Source organism: Bubalus kerabau, chromosome 8 (genome assembly GCF_029407905.1).
Source record: "Bubalus kerabau isolate K-KA32 ecotype Philippines breed swamp buffalo chromosome 8, PCC_UOA_SB_1v2, whole genome shotgun sequence".
Lineage (NCBI taxonomy): Eukaryota > Metazoa > Chordata > Mammalia > Artiodactyla > Bovidae > Bubalus > Bubalus kerabau.
Window position 1 is genome coordinate 63,526,747 of NC_073631.1, and position 27,781 is coordinate 63,554,527.

The window sequence follows — 27,781 nt, forward strand, 5'->3', positions numbered from 1 at the left end:
CCTTTTCCTTATTCTTTATTCTTATCAGAAACCTCTATCATCAAAGACACCAATTTTGCCTCATTTCTTGATATATTAAATGTACCCTGAATAGTTATGGTCTTACCTCCTGGGAAAGGACTTTAAGGGCTTGACTGTAGAATGCTGACTTTCTTATATAATCTAGTTATACAAGATTATACAAGTTATAATCTAGTGTCTGGTTTCCTCCGACCCCGACAAACACATGCTCTAGACAATGTTTTTGCTTCCTTTTTACCAAACATTCATGATCACAAAGCTTTGTTTTCAAAAGCACTTTTCACCTAAAAAATTCAAAGTGCTTTGAGCATTATGCATCTTGGCAGTGTTCCTCTGAGGTAAGTGGGTGGCAAGTATTTTTATCACCTTCTATTAAAGCAGAAGCAGAATTCACTGCACTAGGATCCCCTGGAAAGCAGAACGATGTGGACTTAGTGAGTCTCTTCTCTATTTCATTTATTGGCCGCTGTAAAACTATTCCTGATAGAACTGGGTAGAAGCATCTCCCTTGCAGGCAGGCTTCTATGCATGCTTTTAAATGGCTTCCCAGAGATGCTGATTATGGAGTTTGGAGTCTGAATGTAAATGAATTTGAAAGGAGCCTGACTGGGTTCTGAAGGAAAAACACATTCAGAACTATGAATTAGATTCTCCTCATCCTTGGGTCCAATTCAAATGCCAATTCCTCTAAGAAAATAAACTTAGCCTTCTCCAGGACTCTCATGACCCTTTGCATATTCTTCTTTTGTGGCGTATATAACTCACTGTACTTTCTTCTGCCACTGATTCCATGCCCGATTTATCTCTGTGGATAGCCACTTGAAAGATTTGCTGGAATGGAATGAAAGGAATTAACCTCTATTGTTTCTAATTATCATGGAGCTTAAAAATTCTTCCATTGGCAGGTTCTGAGTGTCCTGGATGACATCTAGATGATTGCAGTTCTTTGACTGTCTTTCCACTCAGCTTTGTGCTCACTAGTTGGCCATTGATTATGCTGAGAAATGTCACTCTCCTTAGCCAAGCATTTGTCTATCATAGCCAAGAAAGAGAAGCCAACTGGCCCTTTATCAACAGTAGCTCTGGGAGACCGTTTCTAGGTACCTGTCCTGAAAGGGGCCTTGTGGAGTGTCTTCTCCTGTGAGCCTTCCTGCTCGCATCGATGACATGCATAGCAGCAAAAGCCAAATGCAGGCCTCCCAGGAGCCACGTAAACTTTGGATGTGCTAGAACTCCACCATATCCTGCTGTTCTGGTGAAAGGGGCTTGAAGTAGAGTAGCTTGCGAAAAATAAATAATGCCAATTCTCCAGCTGCCCCTGGCTGCCTTAGATGTTTCTAAAAGGTGCCAATGAAGCCCACAAAATATTAGTAATGAAAAGGAAGGGAGAACAGGTTCCTTTTGTCATAAGAGTGAACTGTGACTCATACATCCTGACTCATCGAAAACATACAAAGGAAGCCAATCTGTGGGGTGCCCTCTAATAGGATGTTTCTCCAATGACTCATGCAGGCCTGGAATGAGGAACAGCCTGAATCAAGCCAAACAAGTGTATTTTTAAATATGGGAGGGCGAGTTTCCTGGTACGATATGATGAAGAGTCCTACACACTTACATGGTTATTTTAGCCCAGGCATTGAAATGTGTGGGCACGGTCTCTGCAGAGCCTTCTCCTGTGGTCATGTTTTGTTTTGTTAGTGGGGAGAAATGTTTAATGATTAACTAGTGCTGGCAAGAATATGAGATTTCAGTGCTATGTTTCAGTGTAGCAAGGAGATGGAGCCTTTTTGCAAGTTGCAGCTTCAATAATGTTGTCCCATGGGACAAGTAGCGTGTCACATCTAACCATGCATTCCATAAACATTTTTGGAGACTCTAAAGACAGAAAAGGCATAGTCCTGGAGCTCCAGAGTCTTAGAATTTTTGTGGAAAGACACAAAAACAGGTAGAGAATGGTGTAAATGATGGAGTGTGAGATGGAGACAATTAGAGGTATCAGACTATAGGTAATGAGAATAAAGGCATCCCATGGAGGTGGTAACTGCACTGATGTTAAAAGACCTTTGGAGTTATCACTGAGTAGGTGGCTCAGTGGTAAAGAATCCACAGGTAATGCAGGAGACACTGGTTCGATCCCTGGGTCAGGAAGATCCCCCGGAGGAGGAAATGGCAACCCATTCCAGTGTTCTTGCTTGGAAAATCCCGTGGACAGAGGAGCCTGGTGGGCTACAGTCCATGGGGTTATAAAAGAGTCGTACACGACTGAGCAACTAAACAACACCAACCAGGGAATGAGACGAGGCAGGGTGTTTCAGGCATAAGAGAAACTTATATTTAAGTCTAGAAGTCTTGTAAACAGTTTATTTGATTTAATTTGTTTGGTCATTCTAATTCCTTCTCAAAATTTGAAATTGTTTTCTCCCTCTCCCCAGTAAATACATTCTGGAAGTTTTATTTTAAAAAATGTGCAATGGGCCTATTAAAGGCTAGGCAGAGTACACACAGTAAAGACTTTGAGAGGAGCTGGGATTTTATCTGAGGGATTTTAAGCAGAGTTGACTTAATTATTTTCACTATGATAAAGCACTAATAATAATAGGTTTAAATGCTTCTTATTGCTCTATCTGTATCTTGCTGTGGCAACAGTTAGATTTTCATGAACTCCTCATGGGGCAGTGAGGAACATGAATCTGTCTTGAGGGTGGGAAGACGTTTTGAGGTCTTTTGTCGCCATCTGGCACAGCAGACAATGAACACTTGAACCCAGCCCAGTGGCAGCAGGAGAGGAAAGGAGGAAATGAATATATTCAGAATACTAAGGTGACTGAGAGAGGAGTCCAGTCGACCATGGATGACTAAGCATAGGAGACTGCTGAGATGGGGACCCAGACTAGATAGAAGGAATGAGTTCAGTTTGGGTCATTTTGAGTGTGAGGTGACTAAGGGATATCCAAGCAGGCATGTCCAGTAAGCAACTGGTTGTCTGAAGCTCAGGGGAAAGTTCTGAGCTCAAAAACGAGATTTGACAATGGTGACCATGGGAGACATGGGAGTAGTTCAGTTCTCCTAGGGCAAGAGTGAAGAGAAAAAAGAAAAGAAAGATGAGAACAGAACCTTGGGCCGAGAAAAGTACCACCCCCATCCCAAACAACAAACAAAAAACAAGTCTATGAAGAAGACAAGAAAGAACAGTGAGATTGGGAAGAACAATTATCCAGTGCTAGTGGGCTATTGTTTTTATGTTTTACCCTCTCGAGTCTTAACAGCTGCCATATAACCTCAAAAGCATTTATAGGGACTCCACATGCTAGATATAATGTCCTTCTTGCTAGGAAACATGGGTACCCGTATTGGGTATCCTGTGTACATTCTAGTGACCACAGGCGATGTCCTGATCATTTATGTGTGTAAGAGAATGGAAGTGATGTCAGAAGCACCCTCTGTTTTTAGAGAATTGGGAGTTTTTATAAAATCAAAGTTCTCAAATGCTTTTGTCCCAGGCGAGGGAGAAAACTATTTCAAAACATGAAGAATAAGATCGTATGACCAAAAAGTAAAATAAAATAACTGTCTACAAAGAAGGGAAATGAAAGTGTCTGAGAGCATTACATTTTATTTCATATGGAAGGCAGGACTGAGAATTTTCATCAGAAAATCGTCCTCTTGAAGTTAAAAGCATCTTATTTTAGTCTTATCCTTAGTTCGGTTTTTCATTAAGATATGTTCTTATCTAAAACGATGTCTTTTTGGTAAGAGTTTAAAAAGAAAGAGAAAGATGATGGCTAAGAAGCTGAAGGCCAAAATAACCTTTGTTAAATTTGGCTTAGAACAAGTTCAACGGCAGGCAGTCTGTCGTTGGATAATAACCACCTGAATATATAAGGATATTAGAGAAACTTTAGAACTATTATTATATCTCAGCAAGACCATGGAGGAAAAAGCTGCAGACATTCAATATAAAAAGAATGTGGATAACAAAGGGTTAAAATATATCTTTGCCATCAATTTAAGACTGACTACAGACACACATTCCTGAGGCAGAAGCTATATATGTGAACCTGTCTCATAGGCCCAACAAGAAGAAACCAGTGTTTCATTCCTTGGAATACTAATTAGCCCACAGTCTGTAATATGAAAAACTAGTCTCATTAAAGCAGTAACAAGAACTTAAACCTAATTTTATTAGTGCTTTTTAATAGTGAAAATAATTTTATCAACTGCAAAACTGTGTTCACTTCTTGGATGTCCATGTATTCAAGATAATGAGATGCACTCTGGGAGCACATGCAGAGTGAATGTGCCACATTTTTACTCAAATTTATTTCCCAAAATACCACCAAAACACCGATGCCTGGTTTTTTGTTTATTTGTTTGAAGCTATTTCTGTGAAATAGAAATCCAGTTCCAACATAATTTTTAAAAAGAAGTTAAAGTGCATGGGGCTATTTTTAACAAATAGAAATAATATAATTTGGCTACTTACCCTAAACCTGAGACATCTGGGGTAGTCATGGATATGTGTGTGATCACTCAGGGTCAAAGGAGCTCAATGGCCTTATTATGTGAATACTGTTGAAGCTCTCATTGCTTCATCAGTATTGTAATGGTTAGGACAGCACCAGCAGCAACTAGAATGCTACGGGGGCAAGGAGACCTCCAAGTACACTGACTACACACATATTCAGAGAACAGCCTCTGCAGGCTGAAGGCCTCCAGACTTACTTTCTGCCCTGTCTCTCTTTGGCTGTGTGACCTCAAATAAGTTACTTACCCTCTCTGTGCCCCAATTTTCCTCACTTGTGAGACAGAGTTGAGAATCGAACTTGTCTCATATGAGAATTAAATGATTTAATAGTTATAAAGCACAGAGAACAGAGGCTGGAATATATTAAGTGCTATAGAATTGTTTGATTAAAAATAAATTGGTCTCATTAGCTTGATTTTCCTAATCTTCCGTTCATTAAAAGAGACAAATTTTCTATCTTCTTTATTAAGAAACCAATGAACAAATAAAAGGTACCTGAAATTAAAAGTCTATGAATTGTTGAATTTTCTCCTGGCATTAAAACAGTAACATTTTCATGGGAATACATGTCTGCCATAGATAAATTGGAAAATGCAGCATTCTTACCAACTGTAAGAATTGTGTATCCAAAAATTACTTTAGTTTTCAAGATTAAGTGTTCATTAAAATAATGGCTTGGAGAAGAAAGAAATGGAATTAAATTTATTTTTATATCACAGTAAATAGGTGTTCTAGAAAGTATTAACTTTCTGCTATAAAAATCTTCCATAGAGGGGAATTAATGTGTGTTGAGTAGTTTGATAAGAAGGACTCTGGACCCAAATTATTGTTAAATCCTGGCTTTGCCTCTTCTTAGCTCTGTGAACCAAGCAACATCACTCTTCTGTGCCTCGTTTTCTCATCTGTACAGTTGGGGTGATAATAGCTGTACCTCCTTTATGCAATTGTTATGAAGACTAAATGAGAAAATACTTGTAAGGAGCTTAGAACAATTCTTCTGCATGGCCACTGCAATGGTATCAAGTAAATAACAGCTTTCTAGGCTACTCACCTTCTAACTTGCTCTGGCAGATTTCCCAAGTGACTGGTAATTCAGACTATGTCCTTTTCAAGTTTTCCAGCCAGCTGTTCCTGGTTTGATATGTAATGCTTTATCCTTTCATTTCCTCCTTCTGGGGTAAATCTCAGTCAAGTGCCTGTGTGAAGCCTGACTTTTTCCTACATGATTAATACGATGCTTGAGGATACACTTCTTGGGCTGGTGCTCTGTGGGTGCACTGCTTGGCCCCTCTGCACAAACCTGCCCACGTGACCCTGGGTAGGAGAGAGCCGTACTTCTTATATGCACTCTTCTTTAAGAGGATTGATGGAACTATATATATAGGCAAAAAATTAGCGGTTTAAGTCTGTTTTGATCACTGACAGAAATCTTCATCTTCTCAAAGCCCACATTGGCAAAAGCATGATTGTCACTGGATTATTCTGTTCATATCCCCCATATTCCCTTTAATTCCCCATGGGTAGGGGGACACATTGTTAACACTGTCCTGCAATTTTTGAGGCCATATGTTCCTTGTAACAAAGTCTGATGAGGGCCTGAGATCAGCACTGAGTTCAGGTGCTCCTGCTCAAAGCCACATGTGGTAAATGAGGTGGGCGGGGAGAGGGAAAGAGGCCCCTACCCTGGGGCAGGACTAGTTGTTGGCAGTTGATCTACAGGAGGAGGGTTATATACCATAATTTGGGTACATACCAGATTTGAGGCATTTTTGTTGTTGTTGTTACATTTATGTGATTAATCTGCTTCCCTTATAAAATTCCTCATTTTTCTTTTTTTTTTAACTTTCTAATTTTATATTGGAGTATAGCCTTTTAACAATGTTCTGATAGTATCAGGTGCAGAGCAAAGCAACTCAGCCACACATATGTATGTATCCATTCCCTCCCAAACTCCTCTCCCATCCAGGCTGCCACATAACTGAGTAGAGTTCCCCTGTGCCATACAGCGGAGAAGGCAATGGCACCCCACTCCGGTATTCTTGCCTGGAAAATCCCATGGGCGGAGGAGCCTGGTAGGCTGCAGTCCATGGGGTCGCTAAGAGTCGGGCACGACTGAGCAACTTCCCTTTCACTTTTCACTTTCCTGCATTGGAGAAGGAAATGGCAACCCACTCCAGTGTTCTTGCCTGGAGAATCCCAGGGACGGGGGAGCCTGGTGGGCTGCCGTCTATGGGGTCACACAGAGTCGGACACGACTGAAGCGACTTAGCAGCAGCAGCAGCGCTACACAGTAGGACCTTGTTGGTTCTCCAGCTTAAATACGGCAGTGTGTACATGCTAACTCCAGATTCCATAGCTCATTTTCTATTAAGAGAGCACCTATACTTGGATTTCAGGATATTGGTGGAGAGAATACAGAGGACTGCGTCATTTTGTAGGTTGGACAATTTATTTTAAAGTAGTGGGTGAAGTATGTGTGGGGCCTTCCAAGGTGGCCCTATCACAGCAAGAGTGCCTAAATGTGTGTTATACAAAAGTTGGGAACGTCTCTCATCCCATTTTATTAACAGTGCACGAAGTGGGGCGTAATGGAAACCACATAGAAGAAAAGCATGTCTAGGGAGGCAGAAGAAGGAGGAAACCAGGGAAGGCATTGTGGGCATGTGTTTGTGGAAGGCTGGCCATGTGAGCACCGTTAAGAATGCAGAAATTACTGAATCAGGATTCCTGTGTCTTGGAGGCTCATAAACAAGTGTGGGGATTCCAAACGGATGGAAGAAATAAAAGGTCTGGAAACACAAAGGAAGCAGAAGTTGGGCAGGGCTGGAGGGAAATGACTTTAGCAAAGGGATGGACTTTGAAGGTTGACTCACTGGGCTTCATGAAGAGGGAAACCCAGGAGCTTAACATGTGCAGATACAAGTGTGTGTGCCCGTGTAGTTGCTCAGCCATGTCCGACTCTTTGCAGTGCTATGAACTGTAGCCCGCCAGGCTCCTCAGTCCATGGGATTCTCCAGGCAAGAATACCAGAGTGGGTGTTGCCAGCCCTCCTCCAGAGGATCTTACCTACCCAGGGATTGAACCCACGTGTCCTACATTGCAGGCAGATTCTTTACCCATTGAGCCATGGGGCAGCCCCGCAGATATAAGTGGAGAGGTTTATTTGATGACTTTTTGTTGAATTTAATGTTCAGTCCTAGGTCAGTCAGGAAAAGTTAGGAGAATGGAGTAGGGGCAGACTGGAAAGTGTTGAATGCTTTGCTAAATCATTTGCATTTTATCCTGACACCTACATGTAATCACTAAGTTTTTAAGGGGACTCAATTACTGAGTACCAAAGACATGAAAGAATGTATGCGATGAGCAAGACTTGACATGTCCTCTTTCCTTTATTTGCTATTTATTGGACTTAGGGTTACTTATTTTTAGCCTCTTTGCCAGATCCCCAGCCCTGGTTAAGGCTCTGAGCCTCAGGTAAAGATGTCATCCATGGTCATGTGATGGCGCACAGCTCTTTCTTGCTGGGGCTTCAGTGAGGCACATCCCAGCCATTCATTAATCAGCCTCTATCCCAACATAACCCTCAAGTGCCCATCTCACATGGTTGAACAGGCAATTATTTATATCCATGCTAAATTTGCTGTATGACAGTCTCTTAATATGTCGCTTCTGAGAATAATTTTCCTTATAAAGGAAATTTCAATAAGGGCATGCAGAAATCACTGCTTGAATGTGCTTTCCTTTGCCCTGCCTTGGACTGTCTACCACCCAACTAGAACTTTCCTCTTTCCTAATCGTTCACTGTGCCTACCAATGCTGCAGCCACACCTCACCCAGGAGGTCGGCAAATTAGATTTTTCATTTTGGTTTTGTATTAGTAAAGCATACTACAAACTTGATACTCTTCCCAAAGAATTCAGTTTTTCCTATTATGTTCTTTTCTTTAGACTATTCAGAGACCCATAAGTGAATCCAGAGGCAATTATTTTGTCAAGAGAGAAGGTGTCAGGATCCAGATTCTGTTTTACTGCCCGTCTTAGTTTCAGCCAGAGGACCAAGAAGCACAAACACGGAGCATGTCAGAAAGCCCATTTCTCAATTATAAACCAACATCTAGGACTCACTTAGCTCATTGTTATTAGAAATCATAATTTCCTGAAAATTCTGCACATTTTGTCATTTGGTAGATGCAGCTCTATAATTTTCCAGGGAATCTGTTACTTTCATGAAGGGAGGTTCAAGTGAACAAGATTTCACACAGACTAAACCTGTGTGAATCTAAATTTAAGATTTTGGGGAAAATTGCACATCATATTTGTATTCTGCACAGCATTTTATAGCTACCACTTATTGAGTGCTTATTATATGCCAAGAACTATGCTAGGTGTTTTATGGGACTCCTCTCACTATATCTTTACTCAGTTCTACAGATGTAAATTACTGTTATTATCATCATAATAATAGACTTGATGACATAAGGGACTTAGTTGAGAAAGTATAGAGAAAGAATTCTAGCCTCAATTCTGGTGACTCCTAACTACTTAGCACTAATGTTTTTATGTAGTTCATCACTCGCCCTTAATACACTGAAGTAGAGTCCAGAATAACAGGGATCCTCAAATTACCTGAATTTTAATTCCATTAAAAAGAGATAAAAGGTAGAGGAAGAAAGGTGATAGAAAGTTGTTACTTTATTCCACTCCTGTTTAAAACCTCTAATGGCTTCTTATTGCAGGTGGAATAAAGCCCGTGCTCCCTAATGTGTTCTACAAAGAATTAGATGATCTGATGCCTGCTGGTTTCTTCAGCTTTTACTCATTTCTCCTTCTTCTTGAGCTCAAGGTCATATAGATAATGAGTGGCAGAGCCAGCGTCCAAACTCAGGCAGACTGGCTCCAGGACCCTGTTCTTAACCACCTTACTAGTTGGATGTATGGATGGATGAATGAGTGGATGAATGAATGGATGGATGAGTGAATCAATGGGTCAGTGGACTGATGGATGGACAGATAGATGGACATGCACACACATGGATGAAAGGAAGGAAAGAAAGACGGAAGGAAGGAAGGATCTGTAGATGAATGAAGGAAATGAGAGAGGGACAGAGGGAGGAAACTAATATAAGAGATTTGGGACTCTAATAGTTTGTATACAACCAGTCAAATCTATTAAAGCTTTTCCATCAGCATCTGCAATACTCTTCAGTGAGGTCAGGATTGCCTTTCACAAAAGAAAATGCACACATATACCCTTTTATCTACCTAACAGATGAAATTGAACTAAAGCCCAGGTGTGGAGACATACCCCTGAACAATTTTAGAGGCTAATACCACTTAAGTGATTGCACTAGGATGCCTGCATAGACAGGTTATGTGCTTTTCTATCCAGCAGTTAACCTGACTACATGAAATGCAATCCCTGGCTCCAGAGGTAATGGGCAGGGCAAATACAGCACCACTTCCGAAAGCCCATGGAGATCATCTGCAGTAGATTTTACACTGTCTGAAATGCTGTTCCTTCTTATTTGCTTAGAAAGCTCATATTCTACTATTTTAACTTAACTTTTTATATCAATCTAATTTAAATGAATAGAAGTATTCAAATCCTGAAAGCATAACACACCTCAGTGAATTTTTTAGTATTCAGCTATCCATTTTGCTGTTCCTTAGCTCAAGATCTAGAGTATTATGCGACCACCAGAGACCCGTGGGGGCTCCCCTGGTGGCTCAGATGATAAAGAATCCACCTGCAATGCAGGAGACCTGGGTTCGATTCCTGGTTTGGGAAGGTCCCCTGGAGGAGGGCATGGCAACCCACTCCAATATTCTTGCCAGGAGAATCCCCATGGACAGAGGAGCCTAGTGGGCTCACAAAAAGTTGGATATGACTGAGTGACTTAAGTACAGCAAAGCATAGAGACCCTTGGGGGCTGCCTTAACCCCAATTTCTTCCTGTCTCTAAGAGAATAGGAGAATACCCTGTTTCCACCACCATAGATAAATTTTCCAATTTGAGCTTTACATAAATGGAATCACATAGTGTGTGGTCTTTTTAAGAGGATTCTGTTTGTCCAACGTTGTGTTTTCTATTCATTCATGCTATTGTGTGCAGTATAGCTTTTAAAAAAGTATTTCTTTGTAGTAAGTATATTGCTATATACTTACTACAAAGTCTACTACAAAGTGGTGTTGGAGAAGACTCTTGAGAGTCTTTTGGACTGCAAAGAGATCAAACCAGTGAATCCTAAAGGAAATCAGTCCAGAATAGTCATTGAAAGGACTGATGCTGAAGCTGAAGCTCCAATACTTTGGCCACCTGTTTCAAAGAGCTGACTCATTAGAAAACATCTGATGCTGGGAAAGATTGAAGGCAGGAGGAGAAGGGGATGACAGAGGATGAGATGTTTGGATGGCATCACTGACTCAATGGACATGAGTTTGGGTGAACTCCAGGAGTTGCTGATGGACAAGGAGGGCTGGAGTGCTGCAGTCCATGGGATCACAAAGAGCTGGACATGTCTGAGAGACTGAACAACAAATATTGCTATATGAATAAACTAAAATTTATCTAATATATTGAGAGGACATTTTGACTGTTTCAAGATTTGGGTTATAACAAATAGAGCCACTATGAACATTCAGATACCTTTCTTATGCAGCACCAGTTTATGCATTTCTTTTGGATCTATATCTTTGGGTAGAATTGCTGTATCATTGAGTATGAATATTTTAGTTTACCTTATATGCAGAGTACATCATGAGAAACACTGGACTGGAAGAAGCACAAGCTGGAATCAAGATTGCTGGGAGAAATATCAATAACCTCAGATATGCAGATGACACCACCCTTATGGCAGAAAGTGAAGAGGAACTCAAAAGCCTCTTGATGAAAGTGAAAGAGGAGAGTGAAAAAGTTGGCTTAAAGCTCAACATTCAGAAAACGAAGATCATGGCATCCGGTCCCATCACTTCATGGCAAATAGATGGGGAAACAGTGGAAACAATGTCAGACTTTATTTTTCTGGGCTCCAGAATCACTACAGATGGTGACTGCAGCCGTGAAATTAAAAGATGCTTACTCCTTGGAAGGAAAGTTATGACCAACCTAGATAGCATATTCAAAAGCAGAGATATTACTTTGCTAACAAAGGTCCGTCTAGTCAAGGCCATGGTTTTTCCTGTGGTCATGTATGGATGTGAGAGTTGGACTGTGAAGAAGGCTGAGCGCCGAAGAATTGATGCTTTTGAAGTGTGGTGTTGGAGAAGACTCTTGCGAGTCCCTTGGACTGCAAGGAGATCCAACCAGTCCATTCTGAAGGAGATCAGCCCTGGGATTTCTTTGGAAGGGCTGATGCTAAAGCTGGAACTCCAGTACTTTGGCCACCTCATGCGAAAAGTTGACTCATTGGAAAAGACTCTGATGCTGGGAGGGATTGGGGGCAGGAGGAGAAGGGGATGACAGAGGATGAGATGGCTGGATGGCATCACTGACTCGATGGACGTGAGTCTGAGTGAACTGCGGGAGTTGGTGATGGACAGGGAGGCCTGGCGTGCTGCAATTCATGGGGTCGCAAAGAGTCGGACATGACTGAGCGACTGAACTGAACTGAAATACTGTTAAACTGCTTTTCAAAGTGGTTGAGCTGATTTACACTCCTAACAACTGTTTATGAGCATTCCATTTTTTTCTACATTCTTATCCACACTTAATTTTTTTTTTTAATCTTTTCATTATAGCCATTCTGGTGATATTTGAAAATATCTCATTGTAGTTTAAATTTGCATTTCTCGGGTGATTATAAAAGCCAAGAATCTTTTCATGTGTTCATTGGACACTTAGATATCTTGTGAAATACCTACTTCAGATCAGATCAGATCAGTCGCTCAGTCGTGTCCGACTCTCTGCGACCCCATGAATCGCAGCACGCCAGGCCTCCCTGTCCATTACCAACTCCCGGAGTTCACTGAGACTCACGTCCATCTACGTTTTCTTATTTTTCTGTTGAGCTGTCTTTTTTTCCCTTATTGATTTATTAGAGGTATTTATATACAATGGATATCAGTTTTTTGCCAGACAGTGCTGCAGGTTTTTCTCCTACCCTGAAGTTGCCATCCTTCTTGTACCCTTTGATAAACAAGAGTTCTTGATTTTAATATAAGCAGATCAAACCTTTTTCTTTAGGGTTAATGATTTTTTTTGGTCCTGTTTAAGATATCTTTGCTCACTTCTAAGTTATCAGTATTATTCTCCTGTATTATATGGGAGCCTCATTGTTTTTCCTTTCACACTGAGACCTATAATCTGCTTTGAGTTGATTTTTGTAGATGGTATGAGGTAAGGAGTTATAATTCATTTTTCAGATGCATATGTAATTGGCTCAGCACAAGTTGTTAAAAATTCTTTTCACTATAGTGTCACCTTTTTCATAAATCTAGTGACTGTACGTATAAGACTATATTTGAAGATAAGAACTCCCTATCCTGTTTTGTTGTTCTGTTTTTCCATTCATGGACCAATATCAAGCTGTTCTAATTATTATAGTTTTATGATGTCTATCTGCAAGTATAATTCCTCCAAATTTGCCATTTTAGCTAAGTACAATAATAATTATTTTGCTATTAAAACTGGTAACAACTAGCACTTACTAATGCTTATTTTATCTCAGTTAATATGTGAATCGTGTATCACTTTAGATTTAATCTTAGCAGCAATCTGATGAGGTAAGATGCATTATCTTTTTTATAACGAAGAAACTGAGCCCCGGAGGAAGAGTAAGTTGGTAAAGGTCACATTTCTATTCAGTAGTGACACCACGATTTGCCCCCAGATCAACCTCACTCTAGAATCTCTGCTCTTTTATTAACACACAACTGTGAGCTTGAGCTATGGCCTCAGGTCATTCTTGGTGAATTGTTTATCTTTTGATGCTAGAGTCTGATTTTTAGCCCTAACACTAGTTGGTACTTTTTTTTTCTCTCTCCATGTCCTTAAAAAAAAAAAAAAAGCCAGAAGGAAAGTGAACAATGGAGCACTGGATTAGACGATATGTCTTTTTAGTGTCAATTTCATACTATTTTTAGGCATGAGAGAGGATAGAAAAGAATATCCAGAGTTCTGTTAAACCAGATTTCAGGAGCTGGGAAGCGCTGAGCAGCTTTCAAGCATCTGATCCCCTGTCCTGAAATAGCAGGGATGGAAGCTTCTGCACTGGTGGAGCTCAGCAGTGGGGAACTTTTCACATTCCTTGCCCTCACTCTCCTCGCCTCTTTTCACCTCTCCCACCTACAAAAGGTTTTGAACTTTGAGCCTCTTCCCACACAGCACCAAAACTCCAAAGCCAAGCTATTAAGGAATACCCAGTCTAAAAATAGAAAACTCAAAGGCCGCAAGGGTGAGATTTTGTGCATAGGTATAAATAGACATTTGCATCTGTGAATTCATCAATATATTTCCCAGACTGACCCTAGAGCCACAAATAGTTCTAGTTTCATGCTGTGGCTACCTAGTAAGATTTGGCAGCCATTCTGACAGTTTTCACGGCGCTCTTGTGTTTATGATTTATCCTCTTATTCCTGTAGCTAAGAATTTTAAAACAAAATGCCCTTTGTGTTAGGCCAGTGCTTATTTCTTTTTCAAAAGTGTGTCATTTCCAAAGACTGGTGTAGTTGAAATGGCTCATTATTTCATGGTAAAAATACTCAGAATTTGCCTAGTGCCACCAAAACATGTCCCTTTAGTCACTTGCAAATGGGTTCACAGTCTGAGTATAACAAGGGTCATCGAAAGCAGGAACAGAGCTTTTCAGCATCTCAAACTACATTTGTCTGAGAAAATTCCCATGAAAGAGCAGAAATTATATGCATTTTCCTGTGTCATCTTGTCATTCTATCTTTAGTCGTGTAATTTTCTTATGTAATGGTCTGCATTCGGTGATATTAATAGATTGAAAGGGGCTGAAAACACTAACACTTTTCTTATGAAAGAAAGATTGAATACTAGCTTATCAAACGTCTCTAAGCCTATCAAATGCCACTCTGATGCCCTAATACCCTAACTGAAATGTGTCATTCAAGGAAATAATAATTTAGGACATAAAGTTCAATGCAGGTATAATCTCCAAGTTCTGTAATTACTAATGGACATTAGGGACTTCAAAATACATTATGTAGAGTGTGTGTGTGTGTGTGTGTGTGTGTGTACGTGTGTGTAGTCTTATAATCTTAGATTTGGCAGGAACCTTACCAGGTGGTCTCATTTACAGGTAAGAAACTTGGAGCCCTGGAGCTGAGATGACCTTCTCAAGGTCACAGGGCAGCACTAGAACCCTTTCTTCGTATTCACTTTTCATTGTTTACTTGCTACCCTACAAAAGCCATTGTTTTTGAGCCTCCAGTGACCATACCTGCCTCACCTTACAGTATCCAATGGAAAATAGGAACAAATCTACTTTGAAAGGCAAAAATGCTACTTAAGTGTATAGCATTCTTGTTTTTCATTTTAGAAACAAAGTGTGTGGATTATAGAAGCTTTCAAAGCTTCCTATTTAAAAGTGAATTAAATGTCAGCAAATTAATAAGAACTCATTTACTCCCAGCCCTGAAAATACCTTAATATTCCAGACTTAAAAGAACAGTAAGTTGATCCTTTTTTTTTAATAAAAGAGAATCTCATTGTGTTAAAAATAGTGTGCTTAAAAACAACTTGGTTCTTAAAAAAGTCTATTTTTGTCTCATTGAAAATTTCTCTTTAAATTCCATTTATAAAATCATTGCCTACAAATTCCACACTTCTTTTTCTTCAAAAAGTGTTTCTGTTTTCCTTAAAAAACAGTAATAAACCTTCCCTTCCCTATTTTTATCTGTGTGTTTGTTTGTTTGTTTAAATCTCCAGATTAAGGACCCTGTTCATGAGAATCAGACCACCTCTGTGAGCTGATGCAAGTTTAGTTTATCACTGGGACAGCCTGGGCTGAAGTCCATTTGCTATGGGATGAGAGCAGCGTAATTTTGTTGGCCCATAGTTGCATTGAGCTTACTTCCTGTAGTCATGTTCCCTTTTGATCCCCATAGCCCCCTGATGAAGCTTTTTCTATTGTTGCCCCCAGTTTACAGATGAGAACACTCAGGCAATGACAGATGAGATGTGTGGCCCAGCTGGCTCAGCAGTAAGTGACAGAACCAGGATTTGAACCCCAGCAGCCTGACTCCCAGCATCTTTGCCTACCTTCGGCCAACACAAACTCTTGGATGAGCCATTTTGCCTTTCTCACTGCTCTTACCTGAAAAATGAAAGAGGAAAATAGATCAGATAATCTGGACCAGTCCTTCCTGCTCAATCATCCTCAATCCTGAATATCTGCAGTTTGTGTATTTTTGAGGAAAAAAATATTACTTTTTCCTTGCCTTTAATATAGGAACAACTTTAAATCATAAATCCCAAAATACATCAGTCTTCTCATTGTTTCTTTGGTAACATGTGAGGGAGAAAATTGTTTTTGATTTGTTGTGTGCCCATTTCTCATCACAAGGGATGAGTCCCAAAGAAGCTTAGGACGATGGCAAAGCCGTTCTCCTATGGAGATTGAAAACAATGGGTCTGGTGTAGAATGCTGGGTGTGCAACAATGATGGGCTGTCACCGCAACAATGTCAGGGCAATCATGATGGACTATGGAGCCAAGTCAACTGAGTTTGACTTTGCCACTTGAAAGCTGTGTGACCCTGGACAACTTTCATAACCCTTCTAACACTATTTCTAATTTAAATAAAAAGAAATTGAGGTTATTTTCCTAGAGGAAAATAGGGCCTGAAATGTGGCTGATGACAGTGGTATGGCCGTTGTTGGTACTGTCACATGGCCAGGTATTATCCATCAACAGGTGCTGGCTGTGTACTTGCTGTGAGCCTCACTGGGCTGTGCATCAAGATCATGGTTTCTGTTGAAGGAAGAATCCAAGGAGATCTAAGAGAGTAGGTGGAGAAATTAACTTTCAAAGCATCAATCACAAGGAAATGCCCTGTGCTCTTGGTGTCAACTAAGGCAGGAAGCTGCTGCTGGGTCAACAAAAACTGTAGGTTTCCAATGCTCATTTGGGGCCACGTGCCTTAGTTGACATGATGGAAGGCTTAATTTCTTCAAGTTTCACCTTTCTCATATATAAAATGAGGATAAGCATCATGCCTACCTCCTGGGTTGCTGTGAAGATAACACCCCTAGAGCCCTTGTGAGTTACACACAATCTTCTACCACCTGATCCCTATTATTAAGGATGTCGTTTTCATCCCTCTTCACCCCAGCAAGAGCAGGGCTCGTTGTTCTCAGTTTTGTCTGGCTTGCACAGCTCCAGTAGTCCCATAAAACTTTAATTAGGGCATAAAGTACACATATAATCACACCAGTCCTGAAAAAGGTACTGTGATAATGTGATTAATAAGTTTTTGTATGGTGATAGTGCTTTACAGTGCTGGTGTAGACCTGTAAATTTTACTGGCTTCAGTGCTTATGAAAGTGAGAGTGACAGCGCATTGCCCAGGGCAGCAACACACAACCCTCCTGCATTTACTTTTCAAGTTCCTTAAATAGCTTTGTATATCAGGTCAGGACTTCACTTTCTTCAATTTCGTCATCTCTACCACTAACATGGGCTTCCCTGGTGGCTCAGATGCTGAAGAATCTGCCTGCCAGGCAGGAGACCTGTGTTTGATCCCTGGGTCGGGAAGATCTCCTCTCTAGAGAAGGGTTGGTTACCCATTCTAGTATTCTTGTCTGGAGAATTCCATGGACAGAGGAGCCTGGTGGGCTACAGTCCATGGGGTCACAAAAAGTCAGACACGATTGTGACTAACAGTCGGCCAGTCACCACTAACATGAGCTGGAGTTGGGGTTACTCATGTGTTCTTTCCTCTAATTTCTGAGATGTAATAACAGGCTTGACTAAGAACTGAGGGCCATCAGAGAACATCCCATGTTCCTGGAAGTGATCTGCTGGTACAACCTTCATTGTCATCACCACCGCTTTGTTCCATATTTATGTCTATTTGTATCTTTTTAAAGCACTTTCCCATGAATGGGGAAGGCAGTGGAGATTTCATTTCCACTTTTTAGTTTCAAAAATCAAGAGCCATAAAGGTGAAGTGAGCTCCTCATTGTCATGGATGGACTTGAACCCAAATCTTTTGCCCTCAAAGCCATACTTTTTTAGTGTGACTGCTGGCTGCTGCTAGCCTATGCCCCTACCTTCTCAGGAAGAGAACAGCATTTACTATCTATTCTAAAGGATGAAGACAAAAGAGGTTTGTGCATAGGTGTGCCCCTACCAGAGCGGAGCATGTCCCCTTGGGTTTGATCAGGGCTCACTCACCAGGGGCTTTCCCCCAGGGGATTCTCTCTAAATAATGTCTGTGTTCAACTACACGAAGGGCTTCCTGACCTTCCCCAAGTTCTGTGAACCTTACTCCCGCCACCACCCCTCCTGCCTTCCTGGGCTTCCAGGGCTTGAAATTCAACCATTTGGGGCCTTGAGGACTAATTGGCCTTTAAATAGAGTTCAATCAGAATAGAAATTCTTTCACTGTATGACACAACTGAGCGACTTCACTTTCACTTTTCACTTTCATGCATTGGAGAAGGAAATGGCAACCCACTCCAGTGTTCTTGCCTGGAGAATCCCAGAGATGGGGGAGCCCAGTGGGCTTCTGTCTACGGGGTCGCACAGAGTCAGACACAACTGAAGTGACTTAGCAGCAGCAGCAGGAACAACAGCCTATATTAAAAGAAAAAAAAATGTAGAATCCTGTTTTGGCCCTGGGGAATCAGGGGTAGGGGAGTCACAGAGCTTACTTCCTTGGGCTCCAGTAGCCTTTTTCATATGACATGAACAGTCAGAGGTATTCTAAAGAGCAAATGAATGTGTGTAAAAGGACTGTAAAAATGTAAGCTTGACAAAGAGCTGAAGAGAAGGGAGGGCCTGGTGTGCTGGTCTGGGAAGAGGAGACAGGTGGCCACACCTAGAATTCAGAGCACTGGGTCTGACCATGACAAAGGAAACTTTGTAATGAGGTGGTTTGAAGGCAGTCTGACTGACTTCAGGGTTTGGTCCAGGACTGAACCTTCAAAGACACTTGGGCTGCTTCGACCTCCAGCCATCTGTATCTAGGAATGTCAACCAAATGGTTAATGGTATCAGATGCTTAATGATCTCAGATGTCCCCTGCTTACTGCCATAAGAGGGAAAAGAGCCCCCTGGAGAAATAATTCAAGGATGCTATTTTCAAAGTTGCAATTAATTGTGTATTCTGGAAAGCTCATCTTCTGCCAGTTATTCAGTTGAGAAATGGGAAATTATGGGTGATGGAGGAGTTGTGATTGACAGGGCAGTTTGAATGATCTTTATAAGGTCAATAAGGCAGATGCAGAGCCCATATTCAACACCAGGCATCCTGGAACAAAGCCATAATGATCATAACATGGGAAGAGTTTTACGAGCTAACTTCCATCAATCAAAATATGTGCATAAGGGTAGGTCTGACCATCTGACCTTAAACTCAGAGGTTTCATGGGGACTAGCCTCTGGTTGCCTTTTCTAAGTGCCTTTTTTTCTATGGTGGCTTGAGCCGAATGTGCCTCCCATTGTCTCCCTCTGGGGGATGTGGCCGTGTCTTTTCATTTCCCTTCTCAACTTCCTCCCCTCTTTCCCTCCTCTTTCCTCCAGCTAGTGAGACCTGCAACGATTTCCACCCGATGTTCTTCACCCATGACAGATCCTTTGAGGAGTTTTTCTGCATCTGTATCCAGCTCCTGAACAAGACATGGAAGGAAATGAGGGCGACTTCTGAAGACTTCAACAAAGTAAGAGGAATCTGAGGCAGAGGCAGCAGCTTCCTATGTCCTGGAAGAGGCTCCTCCCTACCCTTTGCATGGTCTCTTCGCTGCGCGTGAAAGGAGAATGAGGATGGCTGTGAGTTTAGGTGGCTTTGAGGATGGAAAATGGAAGGCATACCGGTACAGACAGGAGCCTGTGTGCCAATGATGTTCTTATCTCTCTAGGGATAAGCTTGGAACAGTTTGTTCCTTTTGGCTCACTAAGCAGAAGCCACGGGCAGAGACTCTTTCTTAAGAAATATTGATAAGGTGAACTTTGCCCTTAATGGCATTGAGCTGGGAGGCCTTGTTAGTACAAGATCTAGTGGGGGAAAGCACCTCCCTTTCACCTGTGCAGGTGACTGCTAGGGAGAGAATGAGATGAGGAAGGCTGCTGTGGTCTCTCTGGGTTATGAATGGGTTGAGATAACTGCCCTTTTCTCTGTCACAAAAAGTTTTTATTAAAATGCAAGACCTCTTTGTGGGAGTTGAGTAAGTTGAAATGGAACATTTCTTGGTTTACAGAAAGCATTTGGTTTTTGTGGAGAGTGTGAATCTCACATTTCCACTTGTGAGTGAATGTTGGGTGGAGAGAAGAGTGTTGATCAACTTAAAGAAAGGGGATACGTCTTGTGCACTTTTCAAGATAAACAAAATCTTTATCCTTAGATCAAAGCCTTGTTAGCAATCATGATGTGGCTACGAACAACTGGTGGTTGGGGCAGGTGTGCATAGGACTTTAATAATTCTGATTTGCTAATATATATGGCTCTGGGTTTGACTAGCCCCCATCACCCATGTTCCCTGGCCTGGTACTGGGGACAGAACTGTTTCCGAGTCTTAAGTGTCTGGTCTCAGAGTCATCCTGCAGGGTCGTCATGGGCTTATGCTTGGGGCATAACGTAATATCTGAATTCTGGTGTCATTTGATATTCTTCATGGTCTTTGCCTCCCAGTCCCCTTTTCTCTGAACTTAAGTCTATCTGGTCCTTCTTTTCCACCATATTTCAGGTTCATGGCATCTTGAACCAATATTGGCTAAAAAGAAAGAAAACCAGGGAAAGGACACTTTTCCCAAGCCCTCCCCAAGGTTAGAACCCATCTCTATCAGCATAATGATCTTACCTGCACTTGTAACAGAGAATGAACACCATTCCATCTCAGTCATTCTGGGCCACCTATTCAGTTGCTTTCTTTTTGATTTTTGTGAATCTATTGTATGTTTTTGATTTGTGGTTAGCCTGGTTTTTGAGAAAGTTTACCCATAACTGTATCTACTTGCTTTAGACTGATAGTCATGTAAGTTCAAACACATTCTAAAAGGTGGACCTTTTTTACCCTCCCCCACATTTTGTGATTTTGATGTCCTGTTTTACATCTTCATGTTTATCCTATTGCTGTTCATTGTAGTTATAACCACTTCTAAGAAATGTTTTGATTGTTTTTTAATCTGTGTACTGGTTTGTTTAAGTGATCTTCAATCCTTTTGTACATTCACTTGGGCCATCTACTGAAATCCTTGAAATTGGCCCCAGAGACTCCGCTCTGTGGAAAACACTATAGAGTGTGTGCTAGAGCTGCAGGTGTCTGAGCAACTGTGCCCAAGGACAGACATGATTTGGGATGGGAAGTAAGAAAGAAGCAGCCCGTTAATTCCCTTATGATTATAACTGTAGCCGCCTAAGTGTACTCTACTTGATTATGAGGGACTTTGCAAATCAGGTGCAAATTATCCTTAGGAGAGAGGGAAGAAGGAGCATGGAGACCTTTGTTCAATCAGACCAAACCAAGTGGAGAGTTAAATCAGCAGGCTCTGAGAGTTCCAGAGTGCTGTAGCCACTCTGCCTCTGGGTCAATGCAGCTCTTCCCATGCTGCACCGTTTCTGAAAGTCACTCAGTCCTCAGCTCTTGTGTCCTGGAGACACGTGTTCCTCAGGAGAAGATGTCACTGGCTCCCATGTGTTCTGGTACCAGGTGTCCATCTGCTTTCTGTGGGGGGGTTCATCTAGCCTTCTTCCCCAGAATTTTAGATATCTGCATTTTTGTGAAAGATAAAATCTAGTATCATTGCTATTGATCTATGCACAGATGAGGTGTATAGAAAATATTAGCAAATTCCTGCAAAGGAATGGCTCAAGGGAATAAGTACGTAGACTTAAGTACTTAATTACTGTAGGACTTATAAGTTTAGGACATAAAGTTAAGAATACATCAGTAACAAAGGAAATCAGAGGCCTCAGTCTGGAGTTGCTGAGCAGGGCTGGAGGAAGGAGGTGAGCCTGGATCTCAGATCCATTTTGTTCATGGCTGCTGTGTGCTCGGGTCGGTGAAGATGATTTTCTCCTTGCGTAGGGTGAGATCCTGGTAGGTGACAGTAAGGGCCCCAAAGGGCCATGTGAAAATCTGTTTAATTAACTTATATGGTTGCAGAAACATTCTTCAGCAAGATCTAAGAGCCAGGTTCAAATACAGTTTCCTATTGTAGCCTAAGTGTCACCTTTTTTGCACTGGACAATCATAAACTATAGAGAAGAAAATGGCAACCCACTTCAGTATTCTTGCCTGGGAAATCCCATGGACAGAGAAGCCTGGCAGGCTACAGCCCATGGGGTCGCAAAAGAGTCAGACACGACTGAGCGACTAAGCAACAAATCATAAACTGATTCTGACATTACACATCTGCTGCAAGTAGGGGTGGTTAATTATGGTTGTAGGTAGGCAGCTGGAGGCCTGAGAGGCAGAGGGCCCCACTCCACATGCCCACTGGTCAAGAATGGATATCAGTGGAGGATCAGGAATGGGTGTGACAAGGCATTTAAATTTTCTACATCAAATGTTTGCTGTGTTTGCTTTTTTCTTTTAAATACTGTGCATGCCTTACTTTTGTAACCAGAAAAGTATATCAGTTACACACTTTTAATCACATGTATATTAGGTTTTTAATACTTTTGTAACATATTGTCACAATCGTAGTGGCATAAACAATGCAAATTTTTTATCTTACAGCTCCCTGGTTCAGAAGCAAAAAACAGGTCTCCCAGGGCTAAAATAAGATGTCAGCAGAACCATGTTTCTTTTGGGAGGTTCTTGGGGACAATTCATTTCCTTGCCTTTTCCAGGCTATGGAAACCACCTGCATTCCTTGTCTCATGGCCCTCTTTGTCTATCTTTGAAACCAGCGATTGCAAGTTCAGTCCTTTCTACCACATTTGTCTTCACTCTGATCCCTCTTATGCCTCCATCTTTCACTTGTAAGAACCCCTGTGATTACACTGGACCACCTGGGTAATCCAGAGTAATCGTTCCTGTTTTAAGGTCAGCTGACTAGCAACCTCAATTTCATCTGCAATCTAAATTCCCTTTTGCTATAAAAGGAAATACATTCACAGAGTATGGGGATTAGATTATGGACATCAACACAGGGCCATTATTCTGCTTACCATAATGTGTACTTAACTAGTAAATATAATAGATTTGTATCTGTGAGTATCAATTTAAATCAATGAAACATGATTCAAACATGAATCAATGGACAGATGAGCTTTTCTGGTGTTCTTTTTTCTGGTAGACTAGCATAATACCAGTTGCAGAGTTCTGCTAATGGTTGCTCAAATGCAGGTATAATTATGTCCTTTTTCTTTTATTTCTCTTTTTTGTTGTTGGCCTTAACAACAACAACAACAACAAAAGGGCGGGCAGGGGTGGGGGAGGGGGGAGTGGTGGGGAAGGACCCTGAGTGAGAGCCTTTACTTAAATGTGAAGAATGTCTTCTCTGATTTTTTTCCTGCTGCCTGTCTGTCAGCCACTGTTTGCTTTACCAGATAATAAATTAGAAAAGAGAAATGCTGAAATTGTAATCAGTTCACTTTTCTTCTTGTTATTAACTTGGTAGCAGAAGAGACTGAGTTTAGGAACAAATGTGGGTTTGGTGTTACTGGTAGATTTAATGTTTTTCTTGTTTCCTAAGATTATACAAATGGAAATTCAGAAGTATTTTAAGAGTTTAACGGAAGACACAGTTTCTTTGAACTTTCTTGGACATCTTCTCAAGCTTTTGCCTGTTTGAATGAAAACATGGATGGTGGATTTAATCATCAACCTGAGATACAGGGTTCTCTAAGAAAGGCTTAACTATTTGCCTCCTTTGGCTTATTAGTGGAGAAGCAGCATTTCTCAATCTAAAATTTTGATTTTTCTTCCCAACAAACAATACCAGATTCCGGCAGACCCAGGAATCTCTTCTACAACCCACTTTGTTGAGGACGCTTGTTGGTAGATACTAATGCTTGGAAGTTAACACTGCTGCTGAAAGTGAGTGTTTGGAAAAGCAGCTGTCTTGCTGCTGCTCCAGACCTGGGAAACAGCAGATGCAATGTTGTTGCTTTTTTTTAATTTATTCAAGGGAAGTAGAATTAGAGAGTGATTACAATATTTATGCTTTGAAAGTACTTTCAGTTTCTCAATATAGCAGTCTCTGCAGAGTAATCCATTGATTCAGGCCATTGAGTTTGTATTCTGTGTTTTTGCCTTTTATTACCAATATTTCAGAGCATGCATTATTCATTGCCATGGGTGTTAGAGAAGAGCTAAAGCACAGCTGGATCCCCCGAAATGCAAGTGGCCCCATAGTCATTTCACTGAAGCCTTTACTTTTGAGTTGGGGGTTAGGAAGGAGGATGCAAGTGACTTGGATATTTCAGGTACGGGAATCTCATTTCAAGCTTTTGTGTCGGACTGCTCCACTTGAAAAATTTGAACAAGGATATATATACATCAAACTCAGTCTCTATGAATAACAGCATTTCTCAGCCTGTCTGTACATTAGAATCACCTAGGGGGCTTTTTTGAAAGCTCTGTTATCCCGGTGTCCAACTGTACCACATGCCAATTTAAATTTTTGGGGGTGGAGCCAGCACTATTAAAAATTTTCATTAAGGTAGATTTGATCACTAAAGGTAAATCATGTCCATAGAATTACCATCAGTTGACACATGTAACATGTTTCACCAACTCATGACTTGTGCTGATGAAGCAGTGTGTCTGTCAGTCTACAAGGCCCAGGTTCTAATCCTGACTCTGTTACTCAGGAACTCTATGCCTGAAAATTAAAAAGAAAAAAAAAGTGGATACCAGAATTCTGTCGCTTTCTCTTATAGTGGTGTGATCTTAAGGTGAAGTCATAAATGTAAAAAGACTTTGAGGAAGTAAAATGTCACGTGCAGTTGTAAAGTGCTCTTTTTGTATGTAATAAGACAAATCCTGTCTATGAAATACAAGTAAATTGCTTTTTCACAAGAAGACTTTTTTTAGCCATTATGTTTAAAAAAAAGAGGAGGGAGGGGGAAGAAAGCAAAGTGAAGCTGTCTATGTAGCCCCAGTTAACTTCTGAACTGAATTAAACAGCTCATCTAACTTTGGTGGAAATAAGGTTGAAGCTGAAAATTTGGCTGTGTTTTTCTCCAAACATCTTTATTAGGTACCTTGATTTTCCCCGTGACAAGCCATGAGTAGCAGCCTAAAAATCAACAGGTCCCCCAGTTTTCATGTACTTAATGTCTGGTGAGAGTTAAGGCCTCTCCAGCAATTACCTTGTTGCCCAGACTTCTCCCCAGGGTGGCTGAGCCTACTAGATACCATCAAAATATTTGTTCATAGCGTTAGTGTTACTTCAGATGCTGTCAAAATGAGCCTTAAAAACCAAGATCAAATGACTCTGCCATGCCTTCAAATTACCAAAACTGAAGAAACTAATGATTTGAAAAATGCAGTCACTCTAGAGTGAAAGCACTGTTTTAAAATGCTACCCAACAGTGTAATAAGCAAAGCACACATGATAGAGTTTATGCTCTCAGCTCACAGATGAGAGATCGTCCCTTCAAAGAGGAGAGGCTGTCCGGGGAGAACCCAGGCCCACCACACAAAGCTGCAGCTGCCTCTGGCTGAGCTACCAGCTTCTTCCAAGTCAGTGGGTGAAAACACAGTGGGAAGAATTGGAGAACAAGACATAAGACAGGGGACACATCCTGAGAAGTCCCCTGGAAGGTTATCCATGGAAAATAACCACTATCTAGTCCCATAGTCACATCTAATGGGTTCTGATGTGGTATAGAAAAGGGATTGTTTGAAAGCTCAAAGGCAGTGACCGCATAAATGCAAAAGGGAAATATGTTTTCTCCCCAAACCGCTTCCAGCTTACTGACTTTCTATGCAAGCTTTTCAGGGGGCAATTAGCTATTCAGAAGTCCCCTTCCTAGGCCAGCTCAACTTCGTCATGGTGCAGACAGCGCTCTGTTGGTTAGCTGAGCTGGCCTAGGGAATGAAAGGTGGTCTGTAACTCTCACCATGAATAAACATGAATCTCCTCATTTGCATGAGGCAGGTGACTGTAAAATATCTTGGAGCAAGTTGTGAAAGGAGGCTTTGTGCATCTGTGCCCAGGGGAAGCTGGGGGGGACTCAGCGTTGTTTATCTTCATTAGAATTCCAACTAGTGCTGCCGTTATTGATCTGAACCCAGGCCTGGTGTGGTTAATAAAGTAGGTGTATGTTTTAATTGAAACATGAATATTTAAGTAGAGGAGAAGTCTTTTAAAAGGCCCTCATGTCATATGGGATTATCCATTTTTCAGCTGTCGAGGCCATTTACAAGTATTTATTCAAAAGGCTTCTCATGTTTCACATAGGTCTTTAGGTTTGGCAGGAAGGAAATCAAATCTCCTCTAGAAGCAAATGTATTATATGAATAGGTTTATTTTTTCCTTTGATGTTCCCATTGCATAGGTAGCAAATGGTTTGTGTGTGTGTGTGTGTGTGTGCTTGTGTTTCAGTGTGTTTAAGGTATCCACTTAAGGTGGTATTACCCTTTTTCATGTAATTTGCCACTTTCTGTTGGACAGTAATCATGGCATCAATCATCAATATCAATTATGCTGTTGAGAGACAGTGAAAAGACCAAGAAAGATCAACTGTACTAATTTATTGTTTTCAAGAGGTATCTTCTTAAATAGATCTCAGCGTGTACACTTTCTAAGCAGAAATGTATTAATTATAGGTAACATAGTCCTGACTAAGATGGGAAGATTGCTTCAGTGTGAAGCAGTATTTCTCCAACTCTTTTGCATCACAACCCCATTAAGGAGCTTTCAAACATATCTTTCAAACCTAATCACCCTCCTCCTGAAATTTCAATTATGCAGATATATTGTTATTCGTTTATATATGTATATCTGTACTTTCCATGTTAAAAGACTAAGAATTTTTGCTCCTCCAAGAACTAATTTTCACCTCCCCTGGGGGAGAGCAACAGAAGAGCCTGCAGGCAGTCCCAGCATGGCTTCTCACCTGAAATGTGACCTTGATCATGTCCTTTAGCCACCAAGTCCCTTCTCATCTGTAAGCTGAGTAGCAGTAATAATAATAATAACAATGATATTTCCCTGAATCACAGAATTAGACCCTCAGTGGTGGGCTTTGTAAATTGCCCCGTACATATGGGAGGTGCTGATCTCAAGGGACAAACAGTAATTTGCATTTGGATTGTTCAGTATAATTGAGCAGCTTTGATTTCCCAGGGTGGTGGTGGTGGTAGTTTAGTCCCTAAGTCACGTCTGACTCCTGCAGCCCTGTGGACTGTAGCCCACCAGTCTCCTCTGTCCATGGGATTTCCCAGGCAAGTATACTGGAGTGGGTTGCCGTTTCCTTCTCCATCGGTTTAGCCGCAAAGGGGGATTTTGACCACAGTGGGGCACATTTCTTAGTGAGGAGGAAGTCCTTTCGTGCAGTTGGTGGTTATGAGGGACGCTGTCCCCAGCCTGCCCACAGATGTACCACGGTGATGCAGGAGCTTCGCAGAATCTCAGAGATGGATACACTGGTCCTTCAAGAGCCCAGGTACCCCACTGTCAGCTGGGTAACCTTGTGCAAGGGCTTCAGCCCTGTCAGCTTCAGATTCCTCATCTGTGAGGGAACAGCAGGGGCAATACCATGGCTACCTGGGCTCTGAGCCCTGGACTCTGTCAGGCACAAAACTGCTTGGCTCAGTCTGGCCTGGCACAAGCACCAGGTGACACAGGATTCTAAATTCCCCTGAAAAAGAAAACTCATGGCAAAGCTGACGACGAAATGTTTTCAGGCTTCTCCCTCTGACTTAAGTGACTAGCTTAATAGAATGTCCATCTCAGAATGCCATCTTAGTGGTCCCAGCTGCACAGGGTCCGTGCAACTTATATGAGAAAGCAGGGGTGGCCGTAAAGTGGTTCATTTGAGGGACCATCCTGAGATTGTGCCACTAACAGCCTGAGTGTATGTCCTTCTGAAGGGGTTGTATACAAGGATCCTGAATCATCCAGAAAGAATTAAATTTTGTTGACTCTTTTCTT

General features: G+C 41.4%; 1 protein-coding gene across 4 annotated transcripts in view; it reads left to right on the forward strand.

Moving 5' to 3' along the window:
* ELMO1 (engulfment and cell motility 1) overlaps nt 1–27,781 on the forward strand; it is a 583,566-nt gene that overhangs the window by 395,752 nt on the left and 160,033 nt on the right. For all 4 annotated transcript variants that reach the window (XM_055590394.1, XM_055590392.1, XM_055590395.1 and 1 more), the window contains one exon: nt 19,256–19,392. In XM_055590394.1, the coding sequence (XP_055446369.1) occupies nt 19,256–19,392 (137 nt within the window). The remainder of the gene's footprint in view (nt 1–19,255; nt 19,393–27,781) is intronic.